General features: G+C 57.5%; 3 protein-coding genes across 3 annotated transcripts; all 3 read left to right on the top strand.

Moving 5' to 3' along the window:
- Window positions 1-1,292: 1,292 nt before the first annotated feature.
- Window positions 1,293-3,867, top strand: BXZ73DRAFT_82991 (uncharacterized protein; the record flags this gene model as incomplete). The annotated part of the gene is made up of 6 exons (XM_048023832.1): window positions 1,293-1,505; window positions 1,555-2,097; window positions 2,160-2,292; window positions 2,368-3,169; window positions 3,214-3,739; window positions 3,766-3,867. The coding sequence occupies 6 exons, from the start codon at window positions 1,293-1,295 to the stop codon at window positions 3,865-3,867; spliced, it is 2,319 nt and encodes a 772-aa protein (XP_047871263.1).
- Window positions 3,868-7,185: 3,318 nt separating this feature from the next.
- BXZ73DRAFT_82990 (uncharacterized protein) lies at window positions 7,186-8,098 on the top strand (the record flags this gene model as incomplete). Its single annotated transcript, XM_048023831.1, has 2 exons — window positions 7,186-7,212; window positions 7,289-8,098. The coding sequence occupies 2 exons, from the start codon at window positions 7,186-7,188 to the stop codon at window positions 8,096-8,098; spliced, it is 837 nt and encodes a 278-aa protein (XP_047871262.1).
- Window positions 8,099-11,411: 3,313 nt separating this feature from the next.
- BXZ73DRAFT_8061 (thioredoxin-dependent peroxidase) lies at window positions 11,412-11,697 on the top strand (the record flags this gene model as incomplete). Its single annotated transcript, XM_048023317.1, has 2 exons — window positions 11,412-11,552; window positions 11,623-11,697. Coding segments are annotated over 2 exons (216 nt in total), but the record flags the coding sequence as incomplete, so codon positions are not given.
- Between the last annotated feature and the right edge of the window lie 697 nt (window positions 11,698-12,394).

Below are 12,394 nucleotides of genomic sequence, written 5' to 3'. Positions count from 1 at the left end.
TATCGCTTACCAATAACCAAGGTTGAAAATATACGACCGTCTTTAAATCTCATACGCCAGAGACCCCATCAAGAACGGCGCACGGAAGTTTGGCTTAAATCCTTTGAGTGCTGCGCTGCGGTGCTGGATGCAGTCATAGCCGTTCTGGCCCCCGAGCAATACAACGCCCTGGTTCAAATGTTCAACGCGTTCAGCCCTGCATTCAAGGACTGGCCGGTTACCGCCGTCGCTCTCCAAATTATAGCGAACCGGGAGACCCCTTATCATCGGGACCTCAACAGTTTTGACTGGTTCTATGATCTGTTACTTACGTTGGGGGATTATGATGGGACGTTTCTATCGCTTAGGAGCCTTGGGCTGGCACTTCCATATGAACCTGGAACTGTCGTTTTTATGCTTACCAAGCTCCTAGAACACGGTGCGCCGCCAACCAGCACCGGAGAGCGGTTTTGTATTTCATGGTACAACCGTCGGGAGGTTGTGGAGATGTGGTCCGCGACGCTAGGTCTCTCTATTCCGCCGCTTCCGCATTTCGCTTCCCTAGTTCAGCAGATTAGTGATTTCGGTTTCACGTAACTGCTTCCATGTTCACTCAGTCCCTGATTCCAATTTTCCTTCATATGTCAAAAAACCCCTTACGTATATTACGACGGCGTGCGATCGCGTTCTCAACACTGTTTGTCTTCGTTGCTGGCTTGATATCGGCGCTGGAACCGAGAGCAGAGGACTCTCTGAACTGCCGAAACCGGCCATCTAACGACGCGGAAGATGTCGGGCTAGACTCCCCGCACATGTCAGCGGAAGAGGCGGAGCAAAAGACTCACTGAAACAAAGACAGTGGTTCATCGCCACAGCCCCCTAATCCCTTGAATATCCAAGCTCTGAATGTCCAGATGGAAACCATTGTTGGGTGCGCATATGGCCGGCAGGATCGGCAGAGGACGGCGTGAAGGTCGAGGAATGAAGGGCACGCATGGGCGCAGGCATGGCGCCGAATTCGGCAGGTAAACCACTTACCCCAGCCGAAAATAAAATGTTGTGCCGGCGGAGCAGAATACAAAGCCCCAGAGGAGCTGTGGGCAGATTAATGCGAAGAATCCGCTGGTGTTTGCGCATGCTTGCGCCACAAGGTTTCGCGCGGCCACACCTCGGGCTTCTGAACTTCTCGCTGTTTGGTGTTGTCGTTGCGTCTTTCTCGCGGACGCGTCAGATAAGCCCTGGGCTCACTGACGCGCCCCCCAGCCCCTGCCGCTCCTCACTCTCTCACTGAACTCGCCCTCCCTTCCCCTACTATGCCTATGCCTATGCCGCCGACGTTCCCCACTCGTCTCGCCGATACGACCCCTTTGCGGGACTGGGACGATGCTCCCGAGCCGATCGATGACGAAAAGGCCCGCCGGATTCATGACAAGTTCAAACAGAAAATCCCGTCCGGGCCGATGGGGCAGTGGAAGCGGGTGGATGCCGTTCAACTCGGCAAGGCGGCTGGAATAATTTTGTATAAGGTACGTCTCGGCGCGATTGGCACGCCGATATTGCTCTGAATTTGCGTAGTTTTCGTCCCCCACCCTGTCCGACGTCATGAAAGCGGACCTCGACTCCATCCAGACGCGCGCCGCGAAATCCCCCTCCGTCTTCGACCTGGTCGATGTCACCACGGCATATCCACGCCGCGTCATCGTCCTCCGGGGCAGTCGGCAGGTTATGACGGTTCAAGAACGCACGCTCTGGGCCCTCTTCTTCAAAATCGACACATCCGAGGCGGACTTCGAGGCAATGCGCGCGCACACCGCCGCCAGCATCGCCATGAAGTTCGGAGTGGTGTTCTCCTACGAGCCGGAGCCAGACTTCAATCTCGGCGACACGCATGGGTCTGCAAAGGCCGAAGACGCACAGGACTGGGAGGACGAGTCGGACGACGACGAACAAGAACACGGTGAAGGAGAACAGGACGACGACGGCGCGAGAAGTGGCGAGGAGATCGAGTACGACGATCCCGACGATACCGGCCGCCGGATCGAGTCCACATCAACGGTCGCCTCATTGGAGAACGCCACTGGGCCTCCGGATACGACAATTATTCATTTCCGCCGCGTAGTAAGTCCTTTCCTTATCTCCGGCGCACCCCCAAGATGTATTCAGTATGATCTGTTTGGTAGTGTGACAACTGTCTCATGAAGACGCCGGATGGACCTTACTCGTGCTACACTGGAGTACAGCCGTGCGGACCGTGCAAGCATGAGAAGATCCGCTGCTCGTTGCTCGGAATCCGTGGGGATGGATGGGTGCTTGGTACGTCGCATTCGCCGATCCTGCGACAGCCGCATCCTAACGTTCAGCGGCCAGTGAAACGTCTCGGTGTCGTAGCGTTTTTCGACGGCCGGTGCTTTTATCCACTCAAAATTCTGGTCGGCGCACAACGCGCGGTCACCGAAGGGTATCTCGACTTCCTCCTCCACACAATCACCAAAGAAGACTACGCGCTGACGACGTCCGACCCCGTCGAGGTCCCCGAAAAGGTCACACAACTCAGATGGTATTACCACCGCGCCGACAGTCGCCGAATCGCTTGGCGGCACCTGTTTCTTGAGCCCCCGAAAGCGCGGATTGGCGTTACGGCCGCCGAATTCAAGACGATCTGCGGCGAACGCCGCGAATACGTGCGCAATCTTCGTCCGGAGAACGAAGAGAGCCGTGCGCTCCGCCCGTCTCGTCCACAACCCAAGCCGAAGACGTCCCCCCGGAAGCAAAAGCCGAAGCCCGCAGGGAAGTCGAAGGCAGCTGCTGGGCCGAAACGCGGGCAGCAAGTGATTGAATTGTCGGACAACGAACAGCCCGAGCCGTCGACTTCGACTCGTCGTACCACGCGGGCCACCACGCAGGCAGCGTCCAAGCGCACCGCCCCCATTTCCCCACCCTCGACGTCGAAGCCCTCGAAGCGGTTCAAGACTGGAGTAGTGCCCTTCGTGGACGTTCCGGCGCGCGTGAAGAAGTCTGCAAGCACTCGGTCGACGTCGATTGCTTTCGGGCCGCCGGCCTCCTCGCAGGCCTCGTCGACGTCCTATGCGCTTTTCCAGCCGCCGTTCGAAGCGTCGACGTCGCTGTTCGGCCCCCCCATATCCTCATTTGCGTCCTCCGCCACTCGTTCGCGGCCGGAACGCCCGCGCAAGTTGACCTTTCGAACGACGGAGACTTGTACATGGCCTATCTCAGCGCCGCGACGAACTTCAACGAGCGTCGTAGTGATATGCAGGCCGCCATATCGCGTCTCGAATCGGTCGCTGCACACGCCGAAGGCCGCCACCACGTATTGCGCAATCGCTTTCGCCCAAGCGGATTCGCAAATTCGGAGGAATTCCTCACCTGGTCGCAGACTGCGGGCATCGTCATCGCGCAGGCGTTGCGCACCAACCTGCCAGCAAACTCGATCTTGGACCCCGACGTGAAGATGCAGGACGTGGTCCCCGCCTTGCCTCGCGCCGCGCCGAGCATGCAGCCCCCCGAAGAGGTCTCGGAGATCCCTGCCGCGATACCTGCTGCGCTGCCTGCGCCGCCGTCCGCTGCGCTGGCCGCCGCCGTCCGCTGCGCTGGCCGCGCCGCCTCCGCTGCGCTGGCCGCGCCGCCTTCCGCTGCGCCGCCCCGCCGCCTTCCGCTGCGCCGCCCGCCGCCTTCCGCTGCGCTGCCCATGACACCTGCCGCTGCGCTGCCCGCGCCGACGCCGCACCGCACCCAGGGGAACGTGGGACTCCAGCGGCGGAGAAACAGATGACGCCGGCGAAGGAGCATGCGAGAAAACCGCCTGGCAAGAAGCATGCGACTCCAGCCGAGCAGCAGGAGGATGACGATGAGGACTGGCTCGAAGACTGATCGGACTTCAGTAGGGCTCACGCCGCTCGTCGAAAACGACGAACCTAAGTATATCCGGCTGCTAGATATGTTTTTTTGTATGATATGCCATCATTTTGCTGCCTCGCTGTGCCCCGGAACGCTTATATATATGTTGCACATGTGCCCCATGCGCGTCCTCTGGGCTGTTGAAAGGCCTCCAGTGACGATACGCGATTATTTTATCAGTCGCTTCAAAACCACCGTAGTGCCTCAACATCTGCACCTCTGCGTTTGGGGATTCCTTGAGAGACTCGGGACTGCTCCTCAACTCGAGCGAAGCTGGTAGCACTGTTTCGGCGCATCGAAGTATCAAGAATCGCAAGGCGAGGGGATTTACAACCCCTCCGGACCATATGAAAACAGCATTCAGCGGTGGGATACGCGCCAAAGCATCAATCCGGCGAGGATAAATATTGCTTCCTCCTCCTCTGCCTCCGCTGCGGCTCTTGAGGCAGGCTCTGCCTTGACAGGCACCTGGACGAGCACGCAGCCCCCCTGAACAAGTCCTGGAGATCCCTGCCGTCGCGCCCGCTGTACCGCCTGCCGTCCCGTCTGCTGTACCTCCTGCCGCCACGCCCGCTGGACCTATAGCTCCCCCTGCTCCACCCAGTGGAGCGGCTCCCGCCATATCTCCTCCCACCCGAGCAGCAGTGATCTGGATGGATCTGGCGATCCGTGATGCGCGCCCGTGGAGACGCGCCTCGGTGGGCGGCAAGCGCCGTCCTTCCTCTCCTCGTCCTCGTCCTCGTCCTCTTCCCCGCTCTGCCCAGGCAGACGATAGCGACCATACGGTCGACTGTCGCCCGCTATTGGACCCCGGCGTCACCAGGTGACCCCGATCTTCCGTCCCCCTCCCTCCCTCAACCTCGACCTCTATCCCGCCCTTCACTCACCCTCCCGGCCACTCCCACAACAAACACTGCACGAGGACGTCCATCCGGACGTCCTCAGTATGGAGATGAGGATATGGGGGTCGCGGCGACGTGCCGCGGCCTTTGCTTTGGTGAGTCCTCTCCTCCGCGTTCCTGCGTTCCCGACGCCCACCTACACATACTTCCTGTCGCCCCGTCGACAACCACAACAGGCCAACGACGTCCGCCCGGACGCCCTCCTCCTCCCGGTCCTTCACGTCGCCCCCTTCCTCCGCGCTGCCCTCCTCCGCCCATGTTGTCCACCTGCACCACCCACTTCTACGTCGCCCGCCTCTGCGTCGTCCTCCTCTTCCCTCCTCGCCTTCCTCCGCCCACGCCCGCTGCCTCCTTCGTGCCGCCCTCCTCTCCTGCACCCTCCGCGGCACCCTCCTCTGCGCCGCGCTCCTCCGCCCGCGTCACCGTCCTCGTTAGCACCGCGCTCCTCAGTCCCGCGCTCCTCCGCGTCACCCTCCTCCGCCCCCGCGCTGCTCTCCGCCTGTGTCGCCCGCTCTTCCCTCTCGCCCTGCTCTGCCCACGCCCGCCGCCTCCGTCGCACCGCCCGCTCATGTCGCCTGCCTCAGCCTCGGCTGACTTCGCGTGGCCCTTCATGCGGCCCTCCTTCGTACTGCCCTCCGCCCGCGCTGCCTTGCGCCGCCCGCCCATACCGCCTTCCTCCTCGCCCGCGCCTGCCGTCTCCTTCGAGCCGCCTACCTCCGCGTCGCCCTCCTCCGCGTTCGCGCCCCTCACCTCCGCCTCGCTTGCCTTTGCGTCGCCCGCCTCCGCGTCTCCCGCGTTCACATCGCCCACGTCGCCCTCCTCCTCCCGTTGTCCCGACCCTCCGCCTCGTCCTCTACCCTGCTCCACATCACCCGCCTCTACGTCTGCCTCCGCGTTGTCGCGGGACGTGGTATTACTTACTAGTGCACCTATGTAGCACATGAGCCTCCCCTTGCCCCTGCCGGTATTTGTTTTTCTTGCCTCAGCTTGCTTGCCACCCTCTGCCTAGTGAAGCCTGAAAAATTTGATGTCACTAGCCCAGAGTCACTGTTCTGTGGCATTCAAACCGCCCAATTTGATTTGTGCCAAAGATGACCGATCAGCTTTAAATTGTTTTTGTGAGACGTTTTTAAGGGACCCAGAAGAAGATTTCTTTTCTAGTTCTCTGAAAATATTTTGAGACCCCAAAAATAGATTTTCTTTCCGAGTTCTTCAGAAAATGAGGTTTCTGTTTCTAGCAGCCCCAAAACCGATTTTTATTTTCCAGTTTTTTATGGGCACATTGTCTGGACTCTCCTGAGCAGAGCTGGTTTTGTAAAGAGCTAAATCTTTAGTGATCAGAGCAGGAGTGAATTGGCACTACTGACTGCCTGTTTGGCTGATCAGCTGACTAATCAGCTCATGGGGCACATTTCTTGAAAACTGCTTTCAAGAAAGAACCTCTTGAAAAACGCTTGGTGGGTTCATGTAAGCGAATTTCCTGAAAACTGAATCTCCCTCGTGTGAGCGAATCTCTTGAAAACCGAGTGTCTCTCGTATGAGCGCATTTCTTCCAAACTGAATGATCCTCGCATGAGCGAATCTTTTGAAAACCAAGTGCTGCTCACATGAGCGTATCACTTGGATACCGGCAGGCTCATGTGAGCGCATGTCTGGCGAACTGGTAGCCCATTCATATGAGCGGAGTTCTGGAAAACGGAGCACTGCTCATATGAGCGCATCTCTCACACACTGGTGGGTTCGTGTGAGCGCATTTCTCGCAAACTGACAGAAACTCCAACAAGCGCAATTCTCGATGACTGCCAAAATTTTCGCCACTCATTTAAACGTATGTTTCGCTCACAAAAACGCTCGCATGAGCCCATCTCTTATGAACAAGGGCCACTCATATGAGCGAATATTTCCCAAACCAGTCACAGTTCATGGGAGCGATTTTCTCTAGTACTCATCCACCTCAAATGAGTGATTCTCTCATGAACGGTCCCCTTTCAGTTGAGCGGTCCTGTTAACTAAGCAAGATTTCCCTAATATGAGCAGGACTTTCCTAAACTGACTGCCCTCACATGAGCGAGTGCCTTGTGAACAGACTGTTGCTCATACAAGCCTGTCTTTCATGCACATGGATGACCTCATGTGAGCATGACTCTTGTGAAATGATGGCTGTCACATGAGCCAAACACTCCTGAAACCACCTACCTCAATTGAACTGATATTATGAAGGAGCTGGAACAGTTTTTGGGGGGGCCTCATATGAGCGAGAGCACTGTCTACCACCATAAGCTCATATGAGCAGGTATATCGAGAACAGATGCTAGGCTCAATTGAGTGCAAATAAGCGGAATATTCGCATATTCCTGTGCCGCAAATAAGCGTATCGTGCGAATATATTATGGCACTGCACTGCCAGAGCACTCCGGTGACATGTCGTTTTTTACTGATGTGCCCTTCCCACCCCGTTTCGCGTCTCTCTTCACCCCACGCTGCTCGACAAGGCCCAGCGCCTCCGCTTGGCCCAAGCGGATGACGCGCTCGACGATATACGACGCTACCGGCGAATCATCACTGGTATCAAGGAGTTCAATCGGCTCAATATCAGCGGGACTGGGCAGCGTACCACAGGGAAGGTGCGGTCGGTCTACTCGACTTTCCAGAGCAAGATCGATCGCGCCGCGGAACGTTACCGTGCCGCTCGTACAGCGCTTCTCGCACTCGACCACACTGGCGGCTGGCAAGAGCGGCTCAAAGAGCTTCGCGGGGAGGATATTCGAGGTCCAGGACGCCCAGACGACGAAGACCCGACAGGTGATGGTCGTTTCATTGTGTCGTGGATATGGCTTGTGCCTCGGGTGTCGGGCGAGTCTCCTGTCGGTTGTGAAGACATCAACGTCACAGAAGTCCTCGACAACATGAAGTACGAATGGTCTCGCAGCAAGGCACGGGCCGAGCGATGGACGGAAGAGGTTGCGCTACTGGAGGAGGAGATGCGGCGGATTGTGGAGTTCTTCGAGTGGAAAGCTCGGTGGTGGCGAGAGCAGGCTACACGCCGAGGCGACGTGAGCGCGGAGCTGGCAACGGGGCTCGCCATTTACGCAGAGAAGCAGGCATGCGTCTTTGAAGGGCTGGCTATGCGGTGCGTTACTTCATGGCTACCATACATGGGGAATCGCCCGGGCAAGGACGTCCCGTTGTGGCTTCAGCAGCGCGCACCGCAAATTCAAGGCGACTCATCAAATGCCGAGACGACGCGGATGGGGCTCGATGAGGATGCAGCGTGGTTGGAGTCGTCTGCAGATGAGTCCTAACCGTAGTGTGTCACTACAAAGAGACTATTAGATCTTATACGACCTCTTGCCAAATGCCATGTCGTTCGTACGAGCTCGGTCATACAGATACGGTGCATTGGAGAACGTTTGCTTTGGACAAGAAAAAAAAGGGCTCGGCACAGCGAGCGCGACGCCCGAACGTTGTAATGCCTGGAGACGATATTTAGAATCCCCCGACGTGCTGTAGTACCTGGAGACGTCATTTACAGTACCCCAGCGCGCTGTAGTACTCTCCGACCTTTCTGACAATCAACCAATGCGCTGTAATACCTGGAGACGTCATTGAGAATGCCCCGACGCGCTGTAATACGTGGAAACGTCATTGACAATCCGCCGACGTGCTGTAATACCTGGAGACGTTTCTGACAATACCCCGACGCGCTGTAATACCTGAAGACGTCATTGACAATCCCCCGACGCGCTGTAGTACTGCCTGACAATATTTACAATCCCCAGACGCGCTGTAGTACTCTCCGACCTTTCTGACAATCAACCAATGCGCTGTAATACCTGCAGACGTCATTGACAATCCCCCGACGCGCTGTAGTACTCACCGACCCTTCTGACAATCCCCCAACGCGCTGTAGTACTCCCCGCCGCTTCTAACAATCCCCCGACGCGCTGTAATACCTGAAGACGTCATTGACAATCCCCCGACGCGCTGTAGTACTCCCCTACCTTTCTGACAATGTCCCGACGCGCTGTAGTACTCCCCGACGCTTCTGACAATGGCCCGACGCGCTGTATTACTCCCCGACGCTTCTAACAATCCCCCGACGCGCTGTATTACCCGGAGACGTTTCTGACAATCCCCCAACGCGCTGTAGTACTCCCCGCCGCTTCTAACAATCCCCCGACGCGCTGTAATACCCGGAGACGTTTCTGACAATCCCCCGACGCGCTGTATTACCCGGAGACGTTTCTGACAATCCCCCGACGCGCTGTAGTACTCTCCGACCTTTCTGACAATGTCCCGACCCGCTGTAGTACTCCCCGACGCTTCTGACAATGGCCCGACGCGCTGTATTACTCCCCGACCCTTCTGACAATACCCCGACGCGCTGTAATACCTGAAGACGTCATTGACAATCCCTCGACGCGCTGTAATACCCGGAGACGTTTCTGACAATCCCCCGACGCGCTGTATTACCCGGAGACGTTTCTGACAATCCCCCGACGCGCTGTAGTACTCCCCTACCTTTCTGACAATGGCCCGACGCGCTGTAGTACTCCCCGACGCTTCTAACAATCCCCCGACGCGCTGTAGTACTCCCCGACCCTTCCGACGATGCCCCGACGCGCTGTAATATCCGGAAACGTCATTGACAATGCCCCGACGCGCTGTAGTACTGCCTGACAATATTTACAATCCCCAGACGCGCTGTAGTACTCTCCGACCTTTCTGACAATCAACCAATGCGCTGTAATACCTGCAGACGTCATTGACAATCCCCCGACGCGCTGTAGTACTCACCGACCCTTCTGACAATCCCCCAACGCGCTGTAGTACTCCCCGCCGCTTCTAACAATCCCCCGACGCGCTGTAATACCTGAAGACGTCATTGACAATCCCCCGACGCGCTGTAGTACTCCCCTACCTTTCTGACAATGTCCCGACGCGCTGTAGTACTCCCCGACGCTTCTGACAATGGCCCGACGCGCTGTATTACTCCCCGACGCTTCTAACAATCCCCCGACGCGCTGTATTACCCGGAGACGTTTCTGACAATCCCCCAACGCGCTGTAGTACTCCCCGCCGCTTCTAACAATCCCCCGACGCGCTGTAATACCCGGAGACGTTTCTGACAATCCCCCGACGCGCTGTATTACCCGGAGACGTTTCTGACAATCCCCCGACGCGCTGTAGTACTCTCCGACCTTTCTGACAATGTCCCGACCCGCTGTAGTACTCCCCGACGCTTCTGACAATGGCCCGACGCGCTGTATTACTCCCCGACGCTTCTAACAATCCCCCGACGCGCTGTATTACCCGGAGACGTTTCTGACAATCCCCCGACGCGCTGTATTACTCCCCGACGCTTCTAACAATCCCCCGACGCGCTGTAATACCCGGAGACGTTTCTGACAATCCCCCGACGCGCTGTAGTACTCCCCTACCTTTCTGACAATGGCCCGACGCGCTGTAGTACTCCCCGACGCTTCTGACAATGGCCCGACGCGCTGTATTACTCCCCGACGCTTCTAACAATCCCCCGACGCGCTGTATTACCCGGAGACGTTTCTGACAATCCCCCGACGCGCTGTATTACTCCCCGACGCTTCTAACAATCCCCCGACGCGCTGTAATACCCGGAGACGTTTCTGACAATCCCCCGACGCGCTGTAGTACTCCCCTACCCTTCTGACAATCCCCCGACGCGCTGTAGTACTCCCCGACGCTTCTGACAATGGCCCGACGCGCTGTATTACTCCCCGACGCTTCTAACAATCCCCCGACGCGCTGTATTACCCGGAGACGTTTCTGACAATCCCCCGACGCGCTGTATTACTCCCCGACGCTTCTAACAATCCCCCGACGCGCTGTAATACCCGGAGACGTTTCTGACAATCCCCCGACGCGCTGTAGTACTCCCCTACCCTTCGGACAATCCCCCGACGCGCTGTAGTACTCCCCGACGCTTCTGACAATGGCCCGACGCGCTGTATTACTCCCCGACGCTTCTAACAATCCCCCGACGCGCTGTATTACCCGGAGACGTTTCTGACAATCCCCCGACCCGCTGTAGTACTCCCCGACGCTTCTAACAATCCCCCGACGCGCTGTAGTACTCACCGACCCTTCTGACAATGCCCCGACGCGCTGTATTACCTTTGCAACATATTACAGAAGCCTGAAGCCTTGTAATACTTCTCTGATGTTTTTAACAAGAACCAGACACTCTGTAATACTCCAGACACTTCTGAAGTATAACAACAGCCTGGCCGCATTGTTTGATTTTACAAGGTGGCCACGAATCACGCAACGCTTCCACCACGAACCTGGGGTATTGTTTTACAATCTTGGTGACCACAGGTGACGTCCGAGCGCGGCAGGCGAGCAGGATATTACGGTGACCCGCATGGTCGAGCCCGCTTATCCTGACCTCCTGCTGCTAGATCTGCGCGCGACCGCTTCCGGTAGGCGTTGCTGAACGCGCGCGACGCGTCCGCCCCGAGCAGCCGCCCGTTCGGCAGGAGCAGCGGCTCACTGGTTTGTGTTCCTCTTCCTCCTCTACCGATATCTGTTCTGCAGCCGCTCATTCCACCAAGTCCATAGCGGCCTCGACCGATCTGGGTGATTGCCCCGCGCAAGCAAGGCGGTCTCGAGTCGGCCCACATGTCCATGTCCCACGAGTACGGCGTCCTCATCGAGGACGAGGGGATCGCCCTCTGTGGGCTTCTCATCAGAGTCGACCCTGTAGGGTGCCCTCAGGTACGTCCTTGGTGGAGCGGCACACGTCCGGGAATCGCGGCTGATTGTGCGTTCGGTTGAGCTGGACAAGCAAATTACGATCAACAACCTCCCCGTGGGCCGCTCCGTCGAGGGGATCCGGCTCGTGAAGGCATTCCAGTTCTCCTGCGTGCGTCTCTCTTCCTCCGCGTTCCCTGTGGCCGCACCCGCTGACTTCTTCCGCCTCCCTCCCCCTTCCCCGACGCGACCATCCACGCTCAAGGCGACCACCTCCCCGCGCCCAACCAATTCACCCTTTCGCGCCCATGGCGCCCCTCCATGCCCGACCTGTCTATCTTGCCACGCTCAACCGACCTTTCCGCGCTCTCCACATTGACTCCTCTATCAGGTAAGCGATCTCTCGATACGAATTTTCTACATTACTGACCACTCCGATAGTACTCACGATGGCAGGGAACCCTCCCTCAATTCGGGGAGACGTGCTGGGAGAGAGGCTTCAAGCTCGGCCACATCGCCGACCATGTAAGTTCTTTATTCTGCTCATGTGTCCGTTGTGTAGAACACCGGCTGTTTCGTATTTAACCCGAATGGATTATCGTGCGATTGGATCATACTACCTGTGTGATTATATGTACGCCCCTGTGTGCGACGGAAGGCGACAGTGTTCTGCAGTTATCTGTCATCTCCTCCGCTAACTCTGACCTCTTATAGTGTGATACTATCATCTCATGCGCTGCAGATGACCGATATACGGTCGCGCGCGCACTCAGACTTGATAGCCCTGCCCGCGAGAATCGATCATCAGTTGATAGCGGAAGAAGTAGAAGGCCGTACAATACGGGTTACTGCATTCTTTGGATACT

Source organism: Epithele typhae (genome assembly GCF_022376455.1).
Source record: "Epithele typhae strain CBS 203.58 chromosome Unknown BXZ73scaffold_150, whole genome shotgun sequence".
In the NCBI taxonomy this organism is placed as follows: Eukaryota; Fungi; Basidiomycota; class Agaricomycetes; order Polyporales; family Epitheliaceae; genus Epithele; species Epithele typhae.
This window is presented reverse-complemented; position numbering and strand designations above follow the sequence as displayed.